The following is a 16,687-nucleotide window of genomic DNA, read 5'->3' on the forward strand; positions in this document are numbered from 1 at the left end:
AGCCCAGTGCACAGGTCCTCAGCTCAATCCCCAGTGTCACTCTCCCCCCGCCCAAAAAAAGGAAATGTTGTCATCTGCAGCAACATGAGAGACATTTGACCTAGAGAAGATCCATGATATCCTTTATATGGAAAACTAAAACAACAAAGCTCAGCAAAGCAGAGAGTAGAATGATGAGAGAGGGGAGTGGGGGGACAGTGGTTGAAGGTTACACAGCTCTGGTTAAGAGGAAGTGGTATTTGACCTGATGATTTGTTAATTTGCTTCATTTAACTGTTTCATGCTGTATTTATATAATGACATTTTGTACCCCATTAAAAAAAAATATATATATATATATAATTTGTCAATAAAGTCTTTTTTTTGTGTCAGGGATTGAACTCATGACAGCATACTTGCCAGGCAGGCGCTTATGTTACTGAGCTAAATCCCCAGCCCTAATAAAACCTACTTAAAGAATAAATTCTTTTGTAGAGAGCCAGGTATGGTGGCACACTCCTATAATCCCAGCACTTGGAGCCCCAGGCCAGCCTGAACTGCATAGTGAGACCCTGTCTCAAAAAGACAAAAAAAAAAAAAAAAAAAAAAAAAAAGAAAGAAAGAAAATAAAATAAAAGAAAAAAATATAGTGCTTGTTTTGTTTTTTGTCTTTTTGAGACAGTGTCTCGCTATGCAGTCCAGGCTGGCCTTGAGCTCACTTTGTAGCCCAGGCTGGCCTCAAACTTGCAACAAGCCTCCTCCTCCGTCTCCAGAGTGCTGGGATTATAGACATGCACTACCATGCCTGGAAATAAATACTTCTTTAGAAAGGACATATAGCCTGTAATTCCAGCACTCAGGAGGCTGAGGTAAGAAGATCACCATGAATTGGAGGTCAACCTGGGCTACATGGAAAAAGAAAGCAAAAAGAAACAGAAAAGAAAGATATAAATGGCCAAAAGATACTGTATATGAAAAAATGTTCAACCCAGTCATTAAGGAAATGCACATTAAAGCACAATGAGCTATCACCTCACTGCTGTCAGAATAGCTCTGATGAAAAGAGGAAAGATAACAAGAATTCTTTTGAATGTTAAATTAAAAAAAACAGTTAACATGGTATATCAAAATACGAATTTGTCTCTCATATGGACAAACTCTGGCCAAACATACAAATAAATGTACAAATATATACTATGTTAGTGTGATAAGATTATGGCTTTTGCAGTTTTTCCTTTTACCAATTTTTGTGTTCTAATTGACTATAATAAAAATGATAAAAGACAAAAGCAAAGCAAATGATAAAATACTTTGTGAAAACACACTTGAACATTTGAGCTGAATTCCCTCAGGAAACTGATAGCCAAAGAAAGGGATTAATGTAACTGATACTACACAGCCTATGGAATAACAAAGCCATGTGATACATGTGATACTGGGGAGTTGAAGCCAGGGCCTTTGCGCTGACCTACAACCCCAGTCTTTTTTTTTTTTCCTTTGAGACAAGATTTCACTAAATTATTAAATGAATTTGAAATTGAATTTGAATTTGCAATCCTCCTGCCTCAGCCTGCCAGAGTGCTGGGATGGCACATATGTGCTACCATGTCTGTCTTATTTTTGTTTTTTGATTTTTTTTTTTTTTTTGTCTTTTTCTTTTTTATCGGTACCAGGGATCAACCTCACGACCACCTGCTTGCAAAGCAGGTGCTTATGCTGCTGAGCTAAATCCCCAGCCCCTCTGTTTAGTTTTGATGACAGTCTTGCAATGTAGTTCAGGTTAGCCCTAAACTTGCAAATCCCCCTGGCTCAGCCTAAGTAACTGAGATTGTAGGCATGTACCTCTGTGCCTAGCTCCAGACTTTTGTTTTCTGTTTTTTTATTTCTAGTGGAGAATCAATCCTAGGCTCTTGGACCTCAGCATGTGCCCTACCACTAAACTATACCCCAACCCCAGATTTGAATTGTTTGGGTATTTTTTTTGAGACAGTCTTGATATGTAGACCAGGCTGGCCTAGAACTCACCGGGATCCTGCCACCCTGCCTAGAGGTTTCTTTTTTTTTTTTGTCTTTTTCCTTTTTATCGGTACCGGGAATCAAACCCACGACCGTCTGCTTGCAAGGCAGGTGCTTATGCCGCTGAGCTAAATCCCCGGCCCCGAGGATTCTTACCTAATGATTTTGCCCTGTGCTGTGGGCCAGTGTACTGGCTAATTCTGGGGGTAGGTCCGTCTCTTAAACACACAATCCCCACTTTGTTTGGCCACTATCTCTGGTTTTCTGAAGTGCTCAGGAGTCTTCTACAGTGTGCTATCCCTAAGGCTCTGCCTAGTCTCCTGCCCTTCCACCTCAGGAGACACTTGTTCGGCAGTTTTCCTCCATTCTGAATTCTTCTGAATTCTGTGGCTGCCCTTGCACAGATCTAAGAGCGACTTTTCTTTTGCTTCCATTAATATGTCTTGACTTGGAAGAGCCGAGAGGCTCACAAGGCACTTTCTAAAGCACCAAGCCAAGCACCTTTCACTCACATTCACAAATGATTTGGGAATCATTTGCTGCCTTGAATTATCTACACTTGATCTTAGCCAAAAGGCCAAGGAGTGGTGCCTTGAATTATCTAAACAATTGCTAAAGTAACTCATCACACAAGATGTGATGGCCTATGCTGTACTCCCAGCCCTTGGGAGGCTGAGGCAGGAGAATCATTGTGAGTATGTGAGAGTTTAAGGCCACCCTGGAATACATAGCAAGACCACGTTCCCCTCCCCCTCACCCCCAAAAATGATTCAACATGAACTCAGGGGAATTTAATTTATTTGAATAAACACAAGGCCAGACATGGTGGCTCATACCTGTAATCCCAGCACTCAGGAGGCTGAGGCAAGAGAATCACTGCAGTGTGGATAATTCAAGTGTAGATAATTCAAGTTCCAGATCAGCCTGGGATACAAAATGAGCTCAAGCAGCCTGAGCGGCATAGCAAGACCTTGTCTCAAAAAGACACATACACACACACAAACGTATTGAAATTAACATGAACACCTGCAGAACTGCTGCTGCCTGAGAGGGTGATGGGAGCAGTTTGTCCATCTCTGCTTTGGAGACAGCCATAGTTTCTCAGTTCTGATACTTCTAGTAAGGTAGAAGCCTTATCCGCAGCCACCTGTATTGTCAGTTCACCCTCCTCCCTACACACACTTCCCTCTTTCCCTCCCTGGCAAACAAGATGGCGAAAACACCAGGAGTCCAGACCCTCTGATACTGTCCCACTAGGGAGGAAACCAAAGTCATTCAGGATGCAGAAGGGCTTCCTTAATAATCCAAATACTTCTTAGGTTTCCAGAGAGTCCATAGAGTCCATAGCAGAGACTATTTCAACTCAAAGCACTTGAGGGTGGATGTTAGATTGATTCACTGCTCTTCAGAAGAAAGGTTCCAGCTGGGCCTACAATCTCAGAGTTCAGGCGGCTGAGCCAGGAGGATCACTTTTTTGAGAAAAACAAACAAAAAGATGAATGATTTCCAATCCTATGGCAACTCCCAGATGGCTCCAATCATCCTAAGGAGGGAGGATTAAAAGATTCTCAAAACTGAGTTTTTTGGAGACAGCACTTCAGGCTGGACTTGAACTTGCAGTACTTCTTGAGTGCTGGGATTATCAGTGTGCACTGCTATCCCTGCTGATTTTTTTTTTTCCTAGTGTGAGGCACTGACATCCCTAGTCCTGAAACTATTTTTTCAAAATTAAGAATCCCTGCTAGCTGGGCATAGTGGTACAAGTCTATAATCTCAGATGGTGGGAAGGATGAGGGAGCAGGATTGCAAATTCAAATCCTATCTGAGCAACGAAGCAACACTATGTCTCAAAATAAAAAAACAAAAGGGTTGAGGATGTAGCTCAGTACAAAGCTGTGCATTTAACCCCCAAAATCCTGGGGGAAAAAGAATCCCTGTTTTATTTATGCATTTAATATGGTACTGAGGGTTGAACTTGGGGCCTTCCCACTGTGCTACATTTCCAGCCATTTTGATTTTTATTTAATTAATTAATTAGAGACAGGGTCTTACTGTATAGTCCAGGTTTGCCTTGAACTCATTATGGAGCCTAAACTGGTATTGAACTGGTGGTAATCCTCCTGCCTCAGCCTCCCATGGGATTACAGCATACATTCCCAAATCTGTTTGTTTTGTTTTTGAGACAGGGTATGCAATTTAAGCTGGCCTTGAGCTCACTTTGTAGCCCAAGCTGGTCTGGAACTTTCAATGATCCTCCTGCCTCAGCCTCCCAAGTGCTGGGATTATAGATGTGCCATCACACCCAGGTTTTGTTTGTTTTGTTTTTTCTTAGACAGGGTCCACTAAATTGCCTAGTTGCTCACACTGAGCTGTAATTTATGATTTTCTGCCTCAGTCTCCCAGAAGGAGCTATTACAGGCATGTGTTCCTCTTCCTGGGAAGAATCCCTGGTTTACACACCCCTGCTGGATCAGTGGGCTGGGGATGAACACCTGCTCCAATTCCCTAGAGAAATGCAGCCATTGCCGGCTTCTTCACCTGTTCTAAATGGAGGAACACAGTCTTATACTTTTCTTTCCCTCTCAGCCCCTTCCACCACCTCCCTTACCAACATGAACGTAAAAACCAAGAAAAAAAAAGCAAACAGAACTGAAAGTACAACAAACAAAAGAACAAAGAGAGCAAGGTCAGAGAAAGCACAGCGGAAGGAAGAGGAAGCAGCAGGCTGGCTACGGGTGCACACAGAACAGCTGGAGTCCTGGTCCACTCTTCCCAGGGACTCCAACAAACTACCTTCTGCACCTCCCAGTCCCCCCGCAGACCTGAAGACAGGTAAGGCAGGGACTGCAGCAGAGGGGTGTGTGATGGGAGACGTAGAACAGTGATGTCTGGGCTCCCCTCCCTTCTGCCAGGAAGAGCTAGATGCATGGCAGCAAAGGAAGGTAGCATGTGCAAGGCCCTCCTGTTCCTGCACAGTTCATCCCCTCCCCTTGCTGAAAACCTCACCTGCTTTCTCCCCACTCTGCAGATGGAGAAGCACAATCTCATAAGCTGCAGCAGCTGTGGCCCATACCTCAGCAACCCGCCAGCTTCCTTCTCCAGAAGGCAGCAGCAGCAGGAAGGGGAAAAGAAAAGGAAAGGATACAATAATAACCCCAAACCTTTTCATCTCAGCTTAAATTTATCATTTGCTTCATTCTCAGCATCTCTTCCTCCCTCCCTGACTCATAAGCAAATGATCAAACAGGGCTTTGCCAAGAGGAAGCATGGAGCCACTGAGGCGGCATCTTCTCTCAGACTGAAAGGGGGCATCGAATTACACGCAGAAAGGATGCACCTGCTTCCAGAGGCAGCATGGGGGGAAAAGCGCTCATAAAGAGCCCCAGATTACTGCAAGCAAGATAATAATGTGATGGGGTTGAAATTAAATGCTAAATTAAGATTGCTTATGGAATTTAAAGGGGATGGGAAGAAATGGGGTGGAGAGACCAGAAATGGGAGTGGGGGTGGGGAGAAAAGAACAAGAAAAATAGACACAGTACAGTAGACAAAGGGGAAGATGCATTAAAAAAAAAATACAGCAGCACAAATAAAGACAGAAACAGAAAGGAGGAAGCCAGCACCTGGAAAGCAGTTACAGCTGCAGAGGGGGTGCAAAAAGGAGAGCACAGGGAGCGGGAGGAAGGTCAGGAGCCAGAGCAGAAAGCGCACTTCCTTCATCTATTTCAGTTTGCCCATGACTAGGTAAGGTTTGCTCATGCTCCACTGTCCACCCGCCCTCCAGCTCTGCCTGAAGAGCCCCAGGGTCTGTGTGGCACACCCCACACATCAGCTGACCCCCACATCCACCTGTCTCTCCCTCTCCAAAACAGACAGGAAGGCCATTCTCACGGTGTGGGTAACTCTGGGCATCCTTATGGGCTGTAGCACCCGTAATCATTTTGCAGCAGCCCAGAATAATGGGGCTCTTAGGCCCAGCTCACGCTTCCTTCCAAAGGGCAGAGGCTGCCTGGGGGCTGCTGACTCTTGATAGAGCGATTTAGAACTGTGTGCTCAGCAATTCAACAAAGCACAGACCCCCACACGGTGATTCTCCATTTTCCCCAGGCTGCCCGCACTGCATTGATTTCACTAGCTCTGCAGCCATTTAGTGAAGACAAAAAGAGGTAAAATTGCCAGGTTCTGGACTTCTCCAGCAGACTGAGAGGAAAGAATCCTGGAGGAAGAGTGACCATGAGCTCATTTGAATGAGTGATAGGCAGACATACTCCCTTGAGCGAGGGAGACCACACCAAGACACAATTGTTAGGGGTGGGAGTTCGGGTGTCAGAACCTCGAGCTGTGCTTTCCAATGGGCCTGAAGCCGAGACAAACTGGCACGACAGTGAAGGAAGTAGGAAGAGATGGAAAGGGAAGGGGCAAGCAGTCCCAGGCTGCAGAGGTAGGAAATAAATAATGTCCAGAAGAGTCTGGCTCTGAAGTAGACCAAATGGCTCTCCTGTCCCATGTTTATGGGGTCATGGGCCATTAAGCCAGCCAACCTACAGATGTCTTCATAAGACTTTACGAGATTAGACTAGGAAGACCCCATCACTCAGCAGCAAGAATAGAAAACAAGAGGGGAGAATTGCAGATAAGAGCTGGTACAAACAAGGACTCTGCTTTGACAGTCCCATTTCTGTGGGAAGATGTCCGGGTCCTGGCATTTCCCCCCTTTCTCACTTCTCACTCTTCTGGAGACTTTCTGCCAATCTCCACTAGCCTCGGGGCTGCATTAAATTTTGTGTTCTGGATTATTCTACCTTCCCCTCCTAATATGCCTTGCAGTTGGCTCTCACCACTTTTCCAGCCCCAGTATCCAGGCCTCAGAGTTTCTTCAGCCTTTGATAAACAAAGCAGAAAGATGAAAGATTTACATTTACAAATGCACATGACTCAGATTTTTAAATCTAAAGACTGCTTGATGTGGTTTCTTACATTCCAGTGACTTCGAGGTTTTTTCCCCCCCACAGCACTGGCAAATGAGCCCAAGGCTTTCACACTGAGCTGCATCACCACCCCTTTTAAATTTTCAGACAGGACATTGCCAAGTCACTAAATTGCCTGAGATGGGCTTGAACTTCTGATTCTCCGGTGCTGAATGGGACGCCACCTGTGTACTGATGTGCACTGTAAGCACATGAATTCCTGAAACCTCTCTCTTATTCTGTGAACTGTCCAGAGCAACAGCATGAGAATCAGGAAAGTACACAAACCCAGTTTAGGGAATAGGGCAGAAAAAAAGCCAAGTTCCCTTATGTACCCCTGGCTAGCACCACCCGGTGGCTATCTGAAAAATCTGAGACAGGGTGTCCAAAAAACAACATAACCTCTGAGGCCAATGACCTCCAGAAAAAGCTTCTGTTCTCCAAGTCTTGTGGCTCTTTCAGCAACAAGGACAAGGCATGACTAATGATAACAGTCTAGAACCCAAATTGAAAAGGAATGTTAAGACCCAGCTTTTCAAACCACCACTCAAGGTCCATATTTGAAAAGCAACCATTTATTAGAACCAATACAAGAGTATGAAAAGGGGGAAAAGAGAAGGGTGGAAGAGGGGGAGAGAATGAGGTCTGAATCAGATGTCAGTTATGGAAACACATAAATGCCTACTTTTAAACGTTTACAGTTAAAAGGTGAACATATATATAATCACTTATCCTTTAAAAAAATCAAAAGCAGACATGTTTGGCTGAAATAAAACCAAGAAAAGTAACTCCCCCACAAACCAGAAACTCCATAGAGAATTCAATGTCTCATTTCCATTCAGAAATCTGGCTATAAAGTGTGACTTGTTTTGCTTCTCAGGATGGTGCAGTGCTGGAAAAGCCCAGCCTCTTGAGTCTCTCAGATCCCATCCGGTGGGAAGTGGTGACGAGGCCAGCAGGCCACAGCGAGGCAACCCTGGCTACGTGGCAGGATGTGACTGTGCTCTCCATCCTCCAGGGCTCCACAGAACCATCCGGTGCCAAGTGAACAGTGGGAGCAGAGTCCACAAAACAGAACTGGAATGTGACCGCAAGGAGCCAGAACCTTGTGCTTTTTTATGGGTTACAAATCTAGTGCCAAGGAGGGGAAAGAAGAGCCCTATTGGGAAGAGGAGCTGACTGAGTCTCTAAGCTGAGATGGAAATAAGGCTTTGAGCCCACACTTGGGCAACAAAACGTGTTCAAAGTTTTCTCAAACCAGAGGGGAAAAAAGGGTCAAGGACAGGTCTACACTGTGGACACTGAGAAAAGAGATGCAGATACTAAATATAATGACTCTACTATAAAGCCATAAGGACCAATGCCTGATTCTGAGTGCTACAGTATTTTGAGGGGAAAAATTCTAATGCACCTCTTTTGGTTGGGAATAAAAAGGCGGTTACGTTTACTGAACCACCTAGTTTCTATGAGAGCTTAAAAGCATAAAGGGGCACAGTGACCCAGCTGCCCCGGGATCAGTTTGTGTAATGGAAAGCAACAACATAAATCTAAGCTAGAGGTTGCTTTGCTCCTGAGACAGTCCAAGTTGGCTCCAAATGCATGGGGAATGGGATCTTAGTTCCCAAACTGCAGAGGACAAGTGCTAGCATCCCTGCCTCAGGATTCCCTAGTCCAATGCTCTTGAGCTTGAAATAGCCTCTTGTGAATGTAAGACAGAAAGTACTAGTGCCTTCCCCCATGACATCCTAAGTTAAATCTGCACTCTTTTCTAAGATTCCAACATTCACAAAAACACTGTCATCTGAACTAGCAGCACTGATGAGGGGTGGGAGCAGAGAATTTGCTGAAGTCACTAAGCAGTTCCAAACCTGGTGACAACTCAGTGAGGATTAAAACCTCTGCCAGGCTTAAATTTTGGCTCAAGGCATCCTCCAGAGGACCCTAAAGTATTCTTCAACTTTGATTTACAATGCCTCACAACACCCCATGAGGTAGGTCATTATTATTACCCCCATTTAATAGATGGGAGAACTGAGGCATTGAATGACTTGCCCAAGGTCAGGCATTATGAATCAGTTGAGGTTGGCACACATAGTACACATTCACTCGATTCTTCTGCTGCTTCCTAGAGCATTTTTCTTTTCCGAGTATACTTCAGAGCAACAGAAGTGGGCAGGTACACTGTACTTCGCAAACCAGATGAACTCAATCAACCTGCACGGATTAACCTATCACTTATCTAGCCTAAGGTGAGGAACACAGGAGAAACCATCAGCTTTGAAAATCACAGTAGTGAATATTTTGAAAATAAAATTACAATTTATACACTAAACACATGGATTCTTTCAAAAAAAGTTTTTCACTTTAGAGATGAAGGATTAAGTCACACCGGTCTCTCAAAGTTTTGTACTAAGTAACCTAAATTCCTAAAATGAAGCAAGACCCTTCTTACACAGGAACAGTAAGAACTGCTGCCCAGTGGAGGGCCCGGCAGCGCTTTTATGGGCCTGCAAAGAGCAGAGTACACAGGGCAGGAAGCCAAGCACCCCACGAGCTCTCCTGCTGTGTGGCATTTCTCCTCATCATCTTGCTCAACCCCAAGACCTGTGACTTCTCCATAAACAGCACGCGATTAAGGACATAAATGGTGACCTCCATAACTAGTCATAGAAGCTCTTACAATACTCTTTTCTCCTGCCAGAGCATGGGGAACGAGATGACAAAACCACACCAAAACACCTCCACCCACTTGGGTTTGACTTTGGATTCTGGTAGAAATTATGTCCCTTATCCCAAAACTATGGAGACGAGGAGGGCTCCAAAGCCAAAGCTAGCCCTGGGTTAGAATGAAATTCTAAAGTTACTGGATCTGGAAAACACAGCTTTGAGCCTCAAGAACACTGAGACACAAGCACTCTGTTTCTTCAGCTGTGCACAAAGAATTTCCAGGTAAAACATCCCTCCCTCCTTCTAGGCCCCTCACAGCAGCCAGGTATCAAGACTCTATGAGCAACAGAAACTCAAAGAACTAACTTTTCAACACACAGCACAGGCTCACAAAGAGTATCTTATTCCAGAACTCACTCCACAATCTAAAAGCTTTTTCTTTTTCACTGATGGGGGGTCACACTGTACAGAATCCAGGTTCAAGAAAGTTCAAGATTGATTTTTTTGGCAATGACATTTCAGGTTCTGCCTGTATTTGGACTTCCGCCCCTCCAAAATAAAAGCTCCTTAAAAATGGCCACTTCAGCTTGGATCAATTGTTTAGGGTTACAACCTGTCAATGCTAGGGGACATCACCAAAAAAAAAAAAAAAAAAAAAAAAAAGACAAGATATAAAGTTCATTGCCTTCAATTTGGCCTAATTTCTTGATAATAGTTTCCTATTAGATTTTTCGATTAATACTGATGGCTCTTACCTAGGCTGCGATAATTAGGTTTTGATCTATTGTGACATTAATGATCACAATCAGTTGGCTTTGAAATTGTCTTAATTAATGACTCTTTCCTTGTCAGCTTTTGCCTCCAGTGCAGGAGTCCATTCCCTCCCCCACCACCTTGGTTTAACTCCTTCTCTTACTAACCTGAAGAAGACAAATAGTAATAAAGGATCATTTCTTCCCCAAAAAGACTAGATTTTAAACGATTTTAAAACATTTCTTTCACAAAGGAGCAATGTGAGATGATGTTAGGTGAAATGAGGACCAAGACGAAAGGCAAGAGAATGAACTATCAATGAGCAGAAAAAATTCCATCAAGAAAATAACCAGAGTTGAGCACAATGTTCAAGTGGCAATGACAAGCAGAAGTAACTCGAGAAAGACAGAAAGACAAGATGAGGTAGATTAAAATCCAAGAAATTCAGCACAAGCAAAAAGAAACTACAACTGTTTTTATGAAGCTACCTAAGGAACTTCATACTTTAACTTTCATAACAGTAGGCTGAATTCTTGGGAATTTTGATTCCAAAGCTAGCCAACTCTCCATTATCCGGGCAGAACTAAGTTCTTTTTCTTGCAATCACATGTCACAAGAACACTGTTGAGATCAGATTGCTTTGTTTCTGTGGTACTGAGGAGTAAACGCAGGCAGTGCTGAGCTACATCCCCAGCTTTTTTTTTTTTAAGTTTTGATATAGGTCTTAATGTTATCCAGGCTGGACACAAACTTGCAGTCCTGCTGTAGGTATGTGCTATCATGTAGATCAGACTATTTTCTTATCTGGAATAGGTTTCACCCTACATCCACTTGGACTCATTCAGTCTGAGATTCCAGGGTAGGTATATTTCTGGGAAAGGTTTCCATATCACTGACACAATTCCCTGCTAAGAAATTACTCTCTCTGATTTATGGTTCTGAGCACTGAACCCAGGGTCTTCACACTGGACTGTATCCTCACTACTTTTTTTTTTTTTTTTAATTTTGAGACAGAGTTTTCTAAGTTGCCCACACTGGGCTCAAATTTGTAATTCTTCTCCCTCAGCCTCCCAGAATGCTAGGATTACAGGAATGGGGCACTGTGCCCAGTAAGAAATTATCCTTTTGGAGTGCCTGAGTAAAACTATATTAACTCAGAGATAGATGCTCAGATATTAACAGATGTATCTCAAGCTTTCTTTGTAACAAAGTGTTTGTTATTAGATGGTAATGATGGGAGAAAAAAACAATATGCCTCTCCTCAGGTGTAAAATGGGTACCTCCAACCAGGCTGACCTTCCCAGTAGTTGATCTTTTAACACATCTGCTTAGGATTGAAAGACTGACTAAATGGAGAAAGCACTGATAACTCTGTAGAAACAGTTAATCATTTACTGTTGATTACTAGAAGAAATTCTGCATGAGAAATGTCTTAAAAGAGAACTAAGCAAGAAAAATATACAATGTGACCAACTGAGACCTAGGTGATTAAAAGTACTTTGCCCATGGTTCTCTCTCTTCAGAGGGATAAATCTGAATGAAAGTTTTTTGTATGAAGCTACAAATGTCTAAGGGAAAGGACAGCTACTCAGCACTAACAAATGCTAGAGGCACAGGCATGCATCTGGTTTCCTTTGTGCTAAGGGCCATTAGCAAGGAGAGAACAAAGGTTGTTTTGGTGACACTAAGTTAAAAACAAAACAGGATTCTATAAACTGAGGACACAAAGATGAAGTGAAGAGTATTAAAGGGACAGTAAGTAATAGATGATACTAGGGTTGTTTCGGTAAAAGAAAACCAGATTTTAATCACTGTCTTGAACATTACCTATAACCATGGTAACCATTCGTTCCTAATTTCTCAGGACCAATCTTAGCACCAAATGCTGTGTGTTCTTTGTCCACAGGCTAGGTTGCTTGGTTTTAGACATGGTCCCTGCAGTTTACATGGCCAGTACTACTGGGATACATGGCCTACAGAGATTGATGGTCATTTTCTCCAGTTGCAAATCACGAGGCTCAGATCACCTCCCCAGGAGCCCTGGCTTACTTTCTTCCTATTCTGGTCTGCCCTCACTGATATCCTGGGTTACCTGTATGACAAATCTATTTTCTGACCATCCTTCTTTGTAGTGCCCACCAGAGTAAGTTTAAACAACTGTCAATTATCCAGCACTTGACCTAGTCTTAATTCCTTCAGAGAGTAAAGGAGTGTGGAGATAAAACTCCCACCCACACGAGGTATGGGTTATAAGCTCTCACCCAATCACATTACTATTCAGAAGGATTTTCTCTGGGCTAACTTAAACCAAAAGCTTCATTGTTCCAGTCTGTCATGTCACTGCAGCAACAGCTGTCTCTTTAACTGTGCTGTATAATTTTTAACATAATTTATACAAGCTCACAGAATTTAATCAGCAGCAGAGCAGGGAAGTGATTTTAACAAATGCTACAAATTGGCATATGATTTGCGTCTTATTTGGCTCATCTGTGGACTAGATCATTCTATCCATGCCCCTCATTACTATGAATAACCCAGAAATGGTTGAATGCTTCTGGCCAGACAGCTGTGTTTTAAAACTTAAAAGCAACAACAAAAACCACCTCAGTGGCTGATGAACTCCAGAATTAAGGCTGCTTCAAGCATTTATTCTCATTTCCTCAGTTTTGGAAAAAAGAAAGATGCCCAAAACCCTGCCATTTCCTTCCTATCAGTCCGGATTCAGTAGACCCCTCCCCACAACTACAAGAAAAGATGCAGCAGAGAATTTCTCAGGAGACAAAGGCAGAGAAGGATATGATTGGGGCGTGGGGAGGACGACTCTCAATACAATAGCAAAGCAGAGGAAATTAAAAGGGAAGTATTTTGCTGAGTAGCAAGAAGTTGTGTCAATATGCTAATACCAGGATTTGTCACATTCTCAGGTGATAATCTTCCCTGGAAATTTGTTTTTCAAATATATAAGATACAACCAAAATTTCAAGAGTGGAAAAAGGGAAAAGGACTCCTAGTGGCAAATCCAGGACTGAAGCAAGGAGAAAACTTGTAACTGCTATGAGTATTTAAAAGTGACACTGTGTCCAACGGCTCCCCTCCAATAATTCACCAATGAAAAAAATGATGTGGAAGGGAAGCTTGGATCCACTGAGAAGTGAGATCAGGTTTGAAGCCTCTTTGGTAACAAGAATGCTTTGGGAGGCCACAAAAGTTGGCAGGGTTGGAGGGTGCCTAGCACCTTGGCACAAGCAAGCACCAGGCAATCACTCACATTTACATAAATACACAGTCTAAATATGAGGGCTGGAAGGAAAGAATACATAAATTCTATATGTGTGACAAAGAAAGACAACTGTATTTGTCCCTACCCCATCATCCTCCTATACTACAGCTCAGGCTCTCCGGAGTGGATAATTTTGTCATTTTATGACAAATTGATGCCACCTTACAGATGCAGAATCAGTGATTAGTAAAAACAAGGCCAACAGTCCTGGGCTAAAAGAAGTGACCTGACAAATTTCAATGTAAAATTTCAAGTCCTCAAAAGGACGGAGCTACTCTGAGACGATAGGTGAGAAAGAACTACAGAAGGTGGCCCAGAAGACCACACCAGGGACCCTGTATGCTCCTGGTAGAGCCGAACAAGGTTGGGAAAGTCCCAACAGGTAGGCAGTTGCTACTGGCTTTTTAAAAGATGAGCAACGTCCTTTCCAATCCAACATATTAAAACAAAGGCCAGCTGGTCATCAACATGTTCTAAGAAACAGAGCAAGAAACTAAAATTCACCATCTTTGCTATAACATCCCCCAATCTAAAAGCAACCAACCCTGAAAAGATCAAGACTCTAAGGTGATTAAAAAGTTAAAACTTATTTTTAGGTCACAAGGGTGCAGGAGGAAGAGATCAGGGCAAAGGAAAACTTTGTGGGAATTACACACAGTATGTAAATGCCTGGTCTTCACAGAGAGACACTTATCATGAATCAGACCATCAGTTATGTTACAAGAGAACCAATACCAACATTTCTCCTGTGGAGCACAGTGATAAGCACATTTTTTATGGATGTGTTTAGGGTAGAAGGGGTTGGGTAAAAGGGAGAGGAGGCAGGGAGGTGAATGTATTATGTACAAAGAGAAATGACAGAGACCACCCCCTCCTTTAGCTCTTCGTGGTTTCTTTCTCTTTGTTTTCTGCATCCTCAGGATACGCATGCCACGTCAGTCTCTCTTCATAAAATGCTATCACAATTTGTGGACATTTCACATTAGCTTCTTTTGCAAGAACCAGGTCAGCCTCATCTGTGTCTTTCCTAAAGAGAAAGAAGATGACACTTAGAAGGAGAGGGAATAAGAATGAAAAAAAAAACCGGTTTAATACAGGTTTGTATCATTATGTGCACTTCATTCATCTGGATGTGGTGGCATATTCTTATAATCCCAGCACTCTAGAATTAGCTGACTTGATTTTCTCACCTTGATTTCAAAGTGAAAAGAACTCTAATGGGGGGCCAGGCATGGTGGCACACACCTGTAATCCCAGCACTTGGGAAGATCCCCGTGAGTTCCAAGCCAGTCGGGACTGCACAGTGAGACCCTGTCTTTAAAAACAAACAAAACAAAACAAAACTCAGCCTGAGGATATGGCTCAGTGACACAGTGCCTTCCTGGCAAGTGTGAGGTCATGAGTTTGATTCCCAGTACAAAAACAACAACAAAAACCCGACCTCAAGATCCTGAGTTCGATTCCCGGTTCAAAAAACAAAAAAACTAATAGGGCTGGGTGGGTAGCTAAGTGGCAGAACACATGCTTACAATGTATGAGGGCCCTAGATTAGATTTTCCTCCTCATTCTCCTAAACAAAGAGAAAAGAATAGCCAGAAAGGTGGCCTATGTACATAATGCTAGCGCTCTGGGAGGCTAAGGCAGGACGATTCCAAGATCACTCTTAACCTGGGCAATTTATTGAGACTGGGCCTCAAATTTCAAAGAGAGGGAGAGAGGGGGAGAAAGAGAGAGAGAGAACAGGCTAGAGCTCAGCATGAAGGCCCTGAATTCAAACTCCATTTTAAAAGGGAAGGGTATGCCTAATAGTCTAGTACTTGCAAGGAGGTATTTAAATAAATGAATTAAAATTTGAGTGAAGATCATTTATCAGACAAAAATACCTACAGTTGGAATTTAGACGTAAAACATAATAGAAAAAAGTTTAAAAAGGTAAATGATTATAAATATTCTCAATTATAAATAATTTCAAATTTTTATGTAAGTGAACACAAACCTACCCGAGCTCTACTGGCTATGTATAAATCAATCTATTTAGTTTCTGTATAATCTAAATGAGCTACACTCTCACTCTTTTTAACAGTATTAAATTTTGAGACAGGTTCTTGTTAAGTCACCCAAATTGCCCAAATTGATCTCAAACTCCTCATCCTCCTGCCTCAATCTCCCAGAGCGCTGGGATTACAGTCATGCACCACTATGCTTGGCTTCTTATGGTATTTAAATACTCATTGCCCCTTTGGTCACAACTGAATTAAAATGGTAAGAAAACAAATTTAAACCAGGAGTGGTGGTACATACCTGCACTCTCAGAGACTGAGGTAAAAGGGCCACAGATTCAAGCTCAGCCTGGGCAAATTAGTGAGATTCTTAAAATAAAAAGCATTGAGAATTTACCTCAATGCAGGCAGGCAGACACACACACACACACACACACACACACACACACACACACACACACACACAATATGGCTGGGATGTGGCGAAGCACTCCTGTAATCCCAGAATACTGGGAGACACACAGGATGATTGCTCCAAGTTTGAGAACTGGTTAAGAATCTCTGATGTTCAAAATTCTTTGTTTGGGAATTGTCAGTTTTGCCAACTATAATCCACATAAATTCAAGTCACTGGAAAAGAAACACAAGTATAAAGTAAGGATAAATCTCTCACCATTTCATCAGGAACATTAAATCACCACAGGAATCTGTTGCTCCAATAATCTTTTCTGGTTCCAGACCTCTTTCAAAGCCCCGAGCAATATCATTGCTTTGCTATAAATAAAAGACAAAAAACGGTTACAGTTTGGAGAAAATAGTCTGTTTCCTAGTTCAACAAAGCACCACCTGCATTAATATCACCTAAGAGGTGTTATGGTACTAGTGAGAGCATGCTTATGATCCCAGCACTCTGGAAGGCTGAAGCAGGAGGACTGCAAGTTTGAACTCAGTCTGGATACCTAATAAGAGCCTGTCTCAAAATAAAAGGTGAAGGCCAAGAATGTAGCTCAGTGGCACAATGCTTG

General features: G+C 42.8%; 1 protein-coding gene and 1 long non-coding RNA gene across 8 annotated transcripts in view; one reads left to right on the forward strand and one right to left on the reverse strand.

Moving 5' to 3' along the window:
• The first annotated feature begins 4,380 nt into the window (after nt 1-4,380).
• LOC134477326 (uncharacterized) lies at nt 4,381-10,297 on the forward strand. Its single transcript, XR_010049303.1, has 2 exons — nt 4,381-4,827; nt 5,024-10,297. It is a non-coding gene; the product is annotated as an uncharacterized LOC134477326 (long non-coding RNA).
• Nucleotides 7,518-16,687, reverse strand: part of Cbx5 (chromobox 5) — a 50,066-nt gene continuing 40,896 nt past the window's right edge. For all 7 annotated transcript variants that reach the window (XM_003476240.5, XM_013159301.3, XM_013159302.3 and 4 more), the window contains 2 exons: nt 16,336-16,436; nt 7,518-14,689 (listed from right to left, as the gene is read on the reverse strand). In XM_003476240.5, the coding sequence (XP_003476288.1) occupies nt 14,539-14,689; nt 16,336-16,436 (252 nt within the window). In that variant the 3' untranslated portion in view covers nt 7,518-14,538. The remainder of the gene's footprint in view (nt 14,690-16,335; nt 16,437-16,687) is intronic.

This window comes from Cavia porcellus, unplaced genomic scaffold (assembly GCF_034190915.1).
Source record: "Cavia porcellus strain 051 isolate PalLab524CR breed Dunkin Hartley unplaced genomic scaffold, mCavPor4.1 scaffold_8, whole genome shotgun sequence".
NCBI classification, from domain to species: domain Eukaryota; kingdom Metazoa; phylum Chordata; class Mammalia; order Rodentia; family Caviidae; genus Cavia; species Cavia porcellus.